General features: G+C 43.2%; 1 protein-coding gene across 1 annotated transcript; it reads right to left on the reverse strand.

The window, feature by feature from the left end:
* Window positions 1–5,148: 5,148 nt before the first annotated feature.
* Window positions 5,149–13,031, reverse strand: LOC135575148 (rap guanine nucleotide exchange factor 5-like). The gene is made up of 5 exons (XM_065027499.1): window positions 12,137–13,031; window positions 11,654–11,741; window positions 11,119–11,183; window positions 10,913–10,967; window positions 5,149–8,484 (listed from the first exon to the last, which is right to left on the reverse strand). The coding sequence occupies exons 1-5, from the start codon at window positions 12,143–12,145 to the stop codon at window positions 8,366–8,368; spliced, it is 336 nt and encodes a 111-aa protein (XP_064883571.1). The 5' UTR covers window positions 12,146–13,031; the 3' UTR covers window positions 5,149–8,365.
* Window positions 13,032–13,394: the final 363 nt, after the last annotated feature.

A 13,394-nucleotide genomic window follows, 5' to 3' on the forward strand; every position in this document is an offset into this window, starting at 1 on the left:
CTTTTTGGAGAAATGTCCCCTGGTCTGATGAAACAAAAATAGAACTGTTAGGTCATAATGTTGTTATGTTTGGAGGAAAAAGGGGGAGGCTTGCAAGTCGAAGAACACCATTCCAACCATGAAGCACAGAGGAGGCAGCATCATGTTGTGGGGATGCTTTGCTGCAGGAGGGACTGGTGCACTTCACAAAATACATGGCATCATGAGGTAGAAAAATTATGTGGATATTTTGAAGCAACATCTCAAGATATCAGTCAAGAAGTTAAAGCTTGGTCATAAATGTGTCTTCCAATTGGACAATGACCACAAACATACTTCCAAAGTTGTGGCAAAATGGCTTAAGGACAACAAAGTCAAGGTATTGGAGTGGCCATCACAAAGCCCTGACCTCAATCCCATCGAAAATTTGTTGGCAGCACTGCATCGCAGTGCTAGCTGTGCCACCAGAGACTCTGGGTTTGCGCCCAGACTCTGTCGCAGCCGGTCACGACCGGGAGGTCCGTGGGGCGACGCACAATTTGGCCGGTAGGGATATCCTTGTCTCATCGCGCACCACTGACTCCTGTGGCGGGCAGGGCGCAGTGCACGCTAAACAAGGTTGTCAGGTGCTCAGTGTTTCCTCCGACACATTGGTGTGGCTGGCTTCCGGGTTGGATGCGCGCTGTGTTAAGAAGAAGTGCGACTTGGTTGGGTTGTGTTTCGGAGGACGCATGTCTGTCGACCTTTGTCTCTCCCGAGCCCGTACGGGAGTTGGGCTGGGGAGACAAGATAGTAACTACTAACAATTGGATACCACGAAATTGGGGTGAAAAGGGGGTAAAAAAAAATATATTGGCAGAACTGAAAAAGTGTGTGTCGAGCAAGGAGGCCTACAAACCTGACTCAGTTACACCAAAATTCACCCAACTTATTGTGGGAGGCTTGTGGAAGGCTACCCAAAACGTTTGACCCAAGTTAAACAATGTAAAGGCAATGCTACCAAATACTAATTGAGTGTATGTAAACTTCTGACCCATTGTGAATGTGATGAAATAAATAAAAGCTGAAAGAAATAATTCTCTCCTATTATTCTGATATTTCACATTCTTAAAATAAGGTTGTGATCCTAACTGACCTAAGACAGGGACGTTCTACTAGGATCAAAAACTGTTTACCTATTGCAGATTCAGTCTTCCCAGCCTGGTGCAGGTCTACAATTTTGTTTCTGGTGTCCTTTGACAGCTCTTTGACAGCTCTCTCTAGTGGAGTTTGAAGTGTGACTGTTTGAGGTTGTGGACAGGTGTCTTTTATACTGATAACAAGTTCAAACAGGTGCCATTAATACAGGTAACGAGTGGAGGACAGAGGAGCCTCTTAAAGAAGAAGTTACAGGTCTGTGAGAGACTGAAATCTTGCTTGTTTGTAGGTGACCAAATACTTATTTTCCACCATAATTTGCAAATAAATTAATTAAAAATGTGATTTTATGGATTTTTTTTCTCATTTTGTCTACTTTTTTGCCTCACTGTAGTTGGCTATTCTGAATTATTACATTTCTTTCTAAACAGACAGCAGTAACTCCATAACGGCAAACTTATTTCAATTTATCAGCCATCCTGCAAGTCTGCTGTTGATAAAGTATGTCATATACTTCCCCTGCCATTGTTGGGGTACGAGCCATCTGGGGTAAAAGGCGTTGTCGTGCCCTCTTCACGACTTTCTTGGTGTGTTCGTACCCTGATAGTTTGTTGGTGATGTTGGTGATTGTTGGTGATTGTTGGTGATAACAAGCTAGGATTTTAAAAAGTACTTATTTATATGTTATATAAGCAATTAACGGACATACTTTTCTCTGTATGTATTTTTGAATTACTTTCAGTATTACACCAATGCAAATTAAAATGTCAATATGAACAATGAGGAATTTAAGAAAATATTTACTTGTTGGTGTACATGAATATGTTTGAATTACTACCCAAGAGGGAGCAGGATTTGTCGGGAACTTATGCCTCTATTTGGACCATGTAATTCAGTATGGAGAGCATATTTCATTGGAAGGTCAGCTAACTGAATGATACACAATAGCGTCTGGAGCAGAGTCCCAGGCCTGGCATTCCCAGGAGATGTGTGCACGGCGCCTATTGACTTTTAAATGAGCTGCGTTTGACATTGACCTTTTTGTACACCAGAGACAGAATACTAACAGACTGGTGTAATTCATTCAGGGCATGGCGATGTAGAGGAACTTATTCACAGACATCCCACTGATACCTCTCTATGAAGAGCAGCTACAGATTAGATCAGCCCTCCTTGATTTCTCTGTGCTCTGTGTTATAGTCTGGTTATCAAGCTCTATGGACTGAATTAAAGCACACACAGAATGAGCAGACAACAACAAGATCATGTGATCCAGAGAGGAGGGGAAATGTAGCAAGTGAAGTTGCCTTTCATCATCTAGATTAACTAGATGAACAAACAGCAACAACCCATAACTCAAATATTCTAAACGTGGGGTCAGTAGTTTGATTGTACTGTCATTGAGTCACAGACAGTGTCCCAAATGGCACCCTATTCCCTATATAGTGCACTCATTTTGATCAGGGCCCATATGGGGCTTCTATAGAGAATAGTGTGCCCTTTGAGGTGCACCAAAGCCCCCAGGCGTGAGGTATAATGTCAGTGTTGGTGATGGATCTCTCTGGAGCTCTACTGTATGCAGTGTTATGATGAAATATCACCCAGGGTTCACAGTCAAGGTTCTGATCATATTCTCACCCAGAGAGGATTTTTAAATGTATCTTCACATAGAAAAGAGCATGCAGCTCCACAGAGATGAAACTAGTAGCCCATGAAATAATGATAATCAACTATATATAACGAACCATTTCATAATGTTCCGTTTAAAGATGATCAATATTATTGTTTGACATTGCTGATGTATACGGGGTGTTGTGGCTTGGGAAGGTGGGAGGTGGTGGTAAAATCCCAAAGACGCCTCAAGCTGATGAGATGCCAGTTGCCTGCTGCAGATCAAGGCTACGGCGTCTGTTGGCCTTGTTCCTTAGTTCCACTGCAGCCATTTGTATCTCAATATCAAAATCATTTCTGGGTAACATTTATTTAAATGGTCAAAAATAAACAAAAATAGCTTCTTACCGTCTTAGCAAAATGCAATTTCTCAAGCAATCATTTTGCTAGGACTGTCTGGGAGTGGTCTGAGAGAGGGTCATAATTAGAGGAGCCTAATGGGAGGGATGTGTAACCTGAAAATGTCCTGTTATTGGCAGAGAGGAGGACAAACTCTTTGTTATTGGTCTATTAACTTATACAGCATGGTGATGTCACCAGGTGGTCCAAAAACCCCACCCAGCCACACAAGCTGACATTTCAGGAGGTCTTTTCAAACAGCTCTTTCACTAAAAGTTAATTATCATAAATCTCCCAATTTCACAGTATTATTCCAACCTCATAGTGTGGAAATGTATACAAAAACACAAGTAAAATCTAGTTTTTGACTGCACTGGGCCTTTAAAACCACACACCTGTGTGAAACGGATATGACTGACGCACATTTTGTGTTGTTAAACTCGTTAAATTACACACTTCTATGAGCACATTCACCAATTAACGTCACCACGGTAATCTTTAGTTGGAGTCCCACATAGAAGGATTCTGTCTTCTCACCCGGCACCCAACGCACTCCGACGCAAATAGCTGTTGTCTTGCACTTAATTCCTTCCTGGGAGCCAAAGTGGCTTCTACACTGTCAGGCTACAACAACAGAACAGCCAGCAGATGGAAGATTGATTCTGTGGGTTTGTTGTATCCTCCACGGGGAAATGAAGCCTTCCCTCCGCGCTCTAGGGCTGTGTCCCAAATTGGCAACCTATTCCCTCCCTACATAGTGCACTACTTTGGACCAGAAGTAGTCCAAAAGTAGTGCACTATATAGAGAATAGGGTGCCATTTGGGACACAGCCTAGGTCTTCATCTGCCTCCTCTCTTCCCCCCATTAGCGTGCGGCGGCGGCAGCTAGGCAGTGATTATGTGACGGGAAAATGAGGGGGTGCCCAGGATGTTGGGGAGGAAATGGCAGGGTGTACAGCCTGGCCCAGCAGGGGGAATGTCATAGAGAGGCATGTTAAAGGCCACACAGGGCACCTGGTTAAGGCCAATGAGGGCATCGGGCTGGGGCACAGATGCTTTTAGGGAACTGGAGTAAAGCTGGTCTTGTTTGTTGTTGTACTAGGCTCCATGCAAAGTGAGCAGATAGTGATATTTGATAGATTTTTGTTTGGTGAAAGAGCAACCTTGAGGATGAAGACTGAACATATTTCTGAGAGAGCATGTTGTATTTTAGTTACGAAACATGAAACAAAAAAAAGTTGTTTTTTAAAAATATGAGTTAAGTGTTGACGTCAACGTCTGTGTTCATCGCTTGACCATGAGATAGTAGTTTCAGATTATAGATCAGCGTGAAGGAACCCCTTGACCATGAGATAGTAGTTTCAGATTATAGATCAGCGTGAAGGAACCCCTTGACCATGAGATAGTAGTTTCAGATTATAGATCAGCGTGAAGGAACCCATTGACCATGAGATAGTAGTTTCAGATTATAGATCAGCGTGAAGGAACCCATTGACCATGAGATAGTAGTTTCAGATTATAGATCAGCGTGAAGGAACCCCTTGACCATGAGATAGTAGTTTCAGATTATAGATCAGCGTGAAGGAACCCCTTGACCATGAGATAGTAGTTTCAGATTATAGATCAGCGTGAAGGAACCCATTGACCATGAGATAGTAGTTTCAGATTATAGATCAGCGTGAAGGAACCCCTTGACCATGAGATAGTAGTTTCAGATTATAGATCAGCGTGAAGGACCCCTTGACCATGAGATAGTAGTTTCAGATTATAGATCAGCGTGAAGGAACCCATTGACCATGAGATAGTAGTTTCAGATTATAGATCAGCGTGAAGGAACCCCTTGACCATGAGATAGTAGTTTCAGATTATAGATCAGCGTGAAGGAACCCCTTGCATATGCCAGACGCTGTGCGACGGTGAGAAGTCTTGCATCTCACTCGTCTCAGTTCTGCGGTGCCGCAGCATTTCTCCCAGTTTAACTATGTATCCGCACGGCTTTCCAAAGAAACTCAACTCACTGTATTCATACAACAAAACATTTCATTTATTATTTAACATTTCAAAAGGACTGTAAGAAATTAAACGCATAAAGACTGATGAGAGAGAAGAGCAGTGACTTGGTATTGCTTTTGTTTCCATTTCTGAAATAATATTTGTTAGTACATGCTGATTTGGGCGTTGTAGCGACATGTAGAAAACCACTACTTCACAAGGAAATGCTTTTTGTTACATGCATATTTTACTTGGTGGTCGATCCATGGCTTTACCACATCATGCAGACCAGTTCCTAACCTATTGGAACCCCACGGCAGGTAAAAAGGACAGAAATGATACCCTATTCCCTACATAGTACACTACCTGGTCAAAAGTAGTGCACAACGAGCAAATAAATAAGTCTATTATCATAATAATAAATACTTCTTCAATCTCCATGTCCAACCAGGGAACGCACAACATACTACAGTATATAGATGGAATCTATAGTACATGACCTGCCTCAAAACACCATACACACCATAGATATAGAAGTGTTTCACCTCTGTGATACACACGTTAGGGGAATCCACAACAGGAGAACTGGTGGTGCTACTGAAGAACCTCTATATCAGGGTCTGATCTCTTTTCTAAACCACTGAAACATTCACCAAGAGGATTCTCTAGAACAGGATACAACATCCTGCAGGTGGATGGCTCATAGACATGTACAGTTTATTAGCCATTTCTATAAGATGAACTAATACTGCCACTGAAAGAAAAAGGCAAAGGCGTTTTAACTGGACAAGAATGTTTAAAGGCAGAAGTGTTGACTTGGTGTATTGCTGTTTCTTCATAGTGCAGATACAGAGACATGACAGGCAAAGGATCTGATGCCTCAAGCTTCGTCTCTGATTGTCCACAGCTAAGACCAAACATCTAAGTCCACCAGCTAAGTCCATAACTGTGGATGGTTTATTACATTATCTATAACTGTAACAAAACCCTTCTGCTGTTAAGAATGGTTTATTACATTATTTGTAACTGTAACAAAACCCTTCTACTGTTGAGAATGGTTTATTACATTATCTGTAACTGTAACAAAACCCTTCTACTGTTGAGAATGGTTTATTACATTATCTATAACTGTAACAAAACCCTTCTACTGTTGAGAATGGTTTATTACATTATCTATAACATAACCCTTCTACTGTTGCTGATGGTTTATTACATGATCTGTAACTGTAACATAACCCTTCTACTGTTGAGAATGGTTTATTACATTATCTATAACATAACCCTTCTACTGTTGCTGATGGTTTATTACATGATCTGTAACTGTAACATAACCCTTCTACTGTTGAGAATGGTTTATTACATTATCTGTAACTGTAACAAAACCCTTCTACTGTTGAGAATGGTTTATTACATTATCTATAACATAACCCTTCTACTGTTGCTGATGGTTTATTACATGATCTATAACGGTAACATAACCCTTCTACTGTTGAGAATGGTTTATTACATTATTTGTAACTGTAACATAACCCTTCTACTGTTGAGGATGGTTTATTACATAATCTGTAACTGTAACATAACCCTTCTACTGTTGAGAATGGTTTATTACATTATCTATAACATAACCCTTCTACTGTTGAGAATGGTTTATTACATTATCTGTAACTGTAACAAAACCCTTCTACTGTTGAGAATGGTTTATTACATTATCTATAACATAACCCTTCTACTGTTGCTGATGGTTTATTACATGATCTGTAACTGTAACATAACCCTTCTACTGTTGAGAATGGTTTGTTACATTATCTATAACTGTAACAAAACCCTTCTACTGTTGAGGATGGTTTATTACATTATCTATAACTGTAACAAAACCCTTCTGCTGTTGAGAATGGTTTATTACATTATCTATAACTGTAACAAAACCCTTCTACTGTTGGGGATGGTTTATTACATTATCTATAACTGTAACAAAACCCTTCTGCTGTTGAGAATGGTTTATTACATTATCTATAACTGTAACAAAACCCTTCTACTGTTGGGGATGGTTTATTACATTATCTATAACTGTAACAAAACCCTTCTGCTGTCGAGGAAGGTTTTATTACCTCACACTTTACTCAGAAACATTTTGAATTATCTTTTTTTCAGTATTTGGAAGTGACATTTATGCAACACACACACACACACACACACACACACACACTTCAATATTGTTGTTTAAATACATTTAGCTTAACAGCAGTCCAGTGTGTGGTGGTCATGCACTGGAGGTCTGTCAAGTGTAGTGTCCTGGTGTTCAAGTCCCCAGAAGGTTGATGCTTTCATTCATTGTGTGTAGATAGATAATCAGGGAGTGGTCACCTGTTTGGAAGCAGATAACAACAACCTGAAGCTATCAATACAGAGTGACTGAAGCAGGGTCCATATTCATAAAGCGTCTCAGAGTAGGATCACTGGTGTAGTGGCGGGTAAACGCAATGTACCCACATTTTGGGGGGAGGGCCCCAGCAATGTAACCACCTTTTTGGAGGGAGGGCCCCAACAATGTACCCACCTTTTTGGGGGGAGGGCCCCAACAATGTACCCACATTTTGCAGAAAAATGCATTGAAAGAATAGGAAGCGTTACTTTTTCACTGCGACCAGCAATCCAAGTTCATCCACCTATTAATCTACCAGGACATCACTGAGTAGGAGTGCTGATCTAGGTCCCTGACCATTCATTGTGATCCAAAAGGCTAAACAAATCCTAGATCAGCACTCCTACTCTGGGATCCTGTGATCAATACGGGTCCAGATCTATTTGTTAAACTGAGAAGCTCTTTGGTTACCTCTGCTCCATCGTTGCTCAGTATTCCAGTATGCCTTTTGGCGCCATCTAGTGGTTGGCCAGCGCCACACAGTCATCTCTCTGTCGACTCTGGCCAACCCTATCCCTCTGGCTTTTGTTCCAGTCCTGCATTAACCCACCTAATTCAACTCATCAAAGTCCTGCTGTGTGAGCAGCTGATTAATATAATCCTGTGTGTGTGTGTGTGTGTGTGTGTGTGTGTGTGTGTGTGTGTGTGTGTGTGTGTGTGTGTGTGTGTGTGTGTGTGTGTGTGTGTGTGTGTGTTAGAGCTGGGCTCTGTAGAGTCCTGAGGGATCCTGAGGGGTGTTTCCAGAGACTAGTTGGTACCCTTCTCCTTGGTGGTCTGACTTCGAGGGGTGGAGGGAGGCAGGCTCAGAGAGTGTATGTGGTCTATCTACACACGGGGTTCCAGTCTGTGGGACAGTTCAAACAGAGTCTGCTGATTGTCAATGACGTGAAGGTAGTCGACATAGGCCTGCACCTCCGGACTGCTCTTCTGGGGCATCCCGTTCCCTAGGAGGTAAACCACACAGTAAATACACACACACACACACACACACACACACACACACACACACACACACACACACACACACACACACACACACACACACACACACACACACACACACACACACACACACACACACATGCTAGCTGAGCATTATCCATGACAGAAGATAGTTGTTGGTACACAGTCTTCATTACTGTGAGTGGCTGTGTACCGTAGGGGGTTCTCAGCATTAATGACTCAATCAATTTACTATAGTAACATATAATGTTGTTATTGATGAACTGATGATCTAATTGGATACTGTTATTCTGCTGACTGCTGTAGTTGAGTCATCTTTACTGTACAACAACTGTAGAAAGTCAACACTGTGACCTGTCTACTGTGTTATAGTGGCTGACTGTAGGAAGTCAACACTGTGACCTGTTTACTATTTTATAGTGGCTGACTGTAGAAAGTCAACACTGTGACCTGTCCACTGTGTTATAGTGGATGAATGTAGGAAGTCAACACTGTGACCTGTTTACTATTTTATAGTGGCTGACTGTAGAAAGTCAACACTGTGACCTGTCTACTGTGTTATAGTGGATGACTGTAGGAAGTCAACACTGTGATCTGTCTACTGTGTTATAGTGGCTGACTGTAGAAAGTCAACACTGTGACCTGTCTACTGTGTTATAGTGGCTGACTGTAGGAAGTCAACACTGTGACCTGTCTACTGTGTTATAGTGGATGACTGTGGGAAGTCAACACTGTGACCTGTCTACTGTGTTATAGTGGGTGACTGTAGAAAGTCAACTCTGTGATCTGTCTACTGTGTTATAGTGGCTGACTATAGGAAGTCAACACTGTGACCTGTCTACTGTGTTATAGTGGATGACTGTAGGAAGTCAACACTGTGACCTGTCTACTGTGTTATAGTGGATGACTGTAGGAAGTCAACACTGTGACCTGTCTACTGTGTTATAGTGGCTGACTGTAGGAAGTCAACACTGTGACCTGTCTACTGTGTTATAGTGGATGACTGTAGGAAGTCAACACTGTGATCTGTCTACTGTGTTATAGTGGCTGACTGTAGGAAGTCAACACTGTGACCTGTCTACTGTGTTATAGTGGATGACTGTAGGAAGTCAACACTGTGACCTGTCTACTGTGTTATAGTGGATAACTGTAGGAAGTCAACACTGTGACCTGTCTACTGTGTTATAGTGGATGACTGTAGGAAGTCAACACTGTGACCTGTCTACTGTGTTATAGTGGATGACTGTGGGAAGTCAACACTGTGACCTGTCTACTGTGTTATAGTGGATTACTGTAGAAAGTCAACACTGTGACCTGTCTACTGTGTTATAGTGGCTGACTGTAGGAAGTCAACACTCTGATCTGTCTACTGTGTTATAGTGGCTGACTGTAGAAAGTCAACACTGTGACCTGTCTACTGTGTTATAGTGGATTACTGTAGAAAGTCAACACTGTGACCTGTCTACTGTGTTATAGTGGCTGACTGTATGAAGTCAACACTGTGACCTGTCTACTGTGTTATAGTGGATGACTGTGGGAAGTCAACACTGTGACCTGTCTACTGTGTTATAGTGGATGACTGTAGAAAGTCAACACTGTGACCTGTCTACTGTGTTATAGTGGCTGACTGTAGGAAGTCAACACTGTGACCTGTCTACTGTATTATAGTGGCTGACTGTAGGAAGTCAACACTGTGACCTGTCTACTGTGTTATAGTGGCTGACTGTAGAAAGTCAACACTGTGACCTGTCTACTGTGTTATAGTGGCTGACTGTAGAAAGTCAACACTGTGACCTGTCTACTGTGTTATAGTGGCTGACTGTAGGAAGTCAACACTGTGACCTGTCTACTGTGTTATAGTGGATGACTGTGGGAAGTCAACACTGTGACCTGTCTACTGTGTTATAGTGGATGACTGTAGAAAGTCAACACTGTGACCTGTCTACTGTGTTATAGTGGCTGACTGTAGGAAGTCAACACTGTGACCTGTCTACTGTGTTATAGTGGCTGACTGTAGAAAGTCAACACTGTGACCTGTCTACTGTGTTATAGTGGCTGACTGTAGAAAGTCAACACTGTGACCTGTCTACTGTGTTATAGTGGCTGACTGTAGAAAGTCAACACTGTGACCTGTCTACTGTGTTATAGTGGATGACTGTAGGAAGTCAACACTGTGACCTGTCTACTGTGTTATAGTGGCTGACTGTAGGAAGTCAACACTGTGACCTGTCTACTGTGTTATAGTGGCTGACTGTAGAAAGTCAACACTGTGACCTGTCCACTGCGTGTAAGTAATGACATGAGTATGGAGGTTCAAGGATAGCTCATCAAAGTTGATGGTCATTGCTGATCTAAGAATGTGTGAGAATAATACCCCCACACACATACACACACACACACTTCACCCACCCATGTGATCCTCCTGACAGTGTCTGATGAGACGCACCGTGTCGGCTATCATGTGCTGCAAGAGGAGATGGACACCATACACATCAAATACACATCCATCACATATTTTAGATGACCTGGGTTCTGCGTTATAGACTGTCTATAGTTGAAGAAACACTGGGTACACTGACATGTTCAACCCCTTCCGTCATACTGGAGCGACTTACCAGCTTTTCAAAATTCACCAGGTTATCGAGAAACGTTTTGTTGCCCTCGTGAATGAAAGTGATATCTAAGAGAAAGGGAACAATGTAGCAGAGTTCAAATATTGAGTGCTAGTTCGTCGATCCTGATTTAAGTTCAGCTCACAATATTTCTGTCTGCATTACAGATCACTGCAGTGTTCAGGAGGCAGTGATGACAGTAACATTACAGACCACTGCAGTGTTCAGGAGGCCGTGATGACAGTAACATTACATATCACTGCAGTGTTCAGGAGGCCGTGATGACAGTAACATTACAGACCACTGCAGGGTTCAGGAGGCAGTGATGACAGTAACATTACAGACCACTGCAGGGTTCAGGAGGCAGTGATGACAGTAACATTACAGACCACTGCAGGGTTCAGGAGGCAGTGATGACAGTAACATTACAGACCACTGCAGGGTTCAGGAGGCAGTGATGACAGTAACATTACAGACCACTGCAGGGTTCAGGAGGCAGTGATGACAGTAACATGCAGTGTTTTCTGAGTCTAGGCACCTTTCAGTAGCAGAGGAAGGAAAGGGATCTTGGGCGTCTTGGTCTTTTTGAAAGTGTCCCTGTAGGCTTTGTGGTTGAGAGAGGGGTCCTGTGAAGACATGTTGAGACAGATGTGATGTGTGACGCTTGTCTTTGGGGAGAAACGTGGTCTGATGCGTCCCAAATGCCAACATCTTCCCTATATAGTGAATACTTATGACCAGGGCCCATAGGGATTAGGTCAAAGGTAGTGCACTATGTAAGGCATAGGGTGCCTTTTGGGACTCGAACATGTGCACTGCAGAAGCCCTCACAACCCCTTAACATCTGTCACTATGTCCCAAGATGACCAGACCTAGTGATAATTAATAAAGCCTCCTGCTTTTATTAACTCAACAGTGATGACCCAATATGTTCCTAGTACTAAACGTACAACACATAATTCCATGTATAGTCCCATTCATTATTACAGGATCTCTACACAATAAAACATAATGAACTTACTGTCAACATCTCCAGTTCCAAAAACAGTTTTTTGAATTTTCCTGGAACTTTCTGATGGAAAGAAAAACAGGTTGAGTTGCCACAACATTTACTGGGTCGACTCAGACCTCCTCCTTGTCCTGTGAAACAGTGTGCACACCCTCCTCCCTCATACAATATTATTACCACCAGAAATAACAATCCCTGTAGCGACCCTGTGTTTATAACCGTGGATATCCACTTTGCTACTTCAGCATGGTTTCGTGGTACAGTTGATGCCACGCAGGGATATGGGCCAGAAGGTTTAGGGTTCGTGGTACAGTTGATGCCATGCAGGGATACGGGCCAGAAGGTTTAGGGTTCGTGGTACAGTTGATGCCATGCAGGGATACGGGCCAGAAGGTTTAGGGTTCGTGGTACAGTTGATGCCATGCAGGGATATGGGCCAGAAGGTTTAGGGTTCGTGGTACAGTTGATGCCATGCAGGGATATGGGCCAGAAGGTTTAGGGTTCGTGGTACAGTTGATGCCATGCAGGGATATGGGCCAGAAGGTTTAGGGTTCGTGGTACAGTTGATGCCATGCAGGGATATGGGCCAGAAGGTTTAGGGTTCGTGGTACAGTTGATGCCATGCAGGGATATGGGCCAGAAGGTTTAGGGTTCGTGGTACAGTTGATGCCATGCAGGGATATGGGCCAGAAGGTTTAGGGTTCGTGGTACAGTTGATGCCACGCAGGGATACGGGCCAGAAGGTTTAGGGTTCGTGGTAAAGTTGATGCCACGCAGGGATACGGGCCAGAAGGTTTAGGGTTCGTGGTAAAGTTGATGCCACGCAGGGATACGGGCCAGAAGGTTTAGGGTTCGTGGTAAAGTTGATGCCACGCAGGGATACGGGCCAGAAGGTTTAGGGTTCTTGGTAAAGTTGATGCCACGCAGGGATACGGGCCAGAAGGTTTAGGGTTCGTGGTACAGTTGATGCCACGCAGGGATACGGGCCAGAAGGTTTAGGGTTCGTGGTACAGTTGATGCCACGCAGGGATATGGGCCAGAAGGTTTAGGGTTCGTGGTACAGTTGATGCCACGCAGGGATACGGGCCAGAAGGTTTAGGGTTCGTGGTAAAGTTGATGCCACTCAGGGATATGGGCCAGAAGGTTTAGGGTTCGTGGTACAGTTGATGCCACGCAGGGATACGGGCCAGAAGGTTTAGGGTTCGTGGTACAGTTGATGCCACGCAGGGATACGGGCCAGAAGGTTTAGGGTTCGTGGTAAAGTTGATGC

Source organism: Oncorhynchus nerka, linkage group LG14 (assembly GCF_034236695.1).
Source record: "Oncorhynchus nerka isolate Pitt River linkage group LG14, Oner_Uvic_2.0, whole genome shotgun sequence".
NCBI lineage: Eukaryota > Metazoa > Chordata > Actinopteri > Salmoniformes > Salmonidae > Oncorhynchus > Oncorhynchus nerka.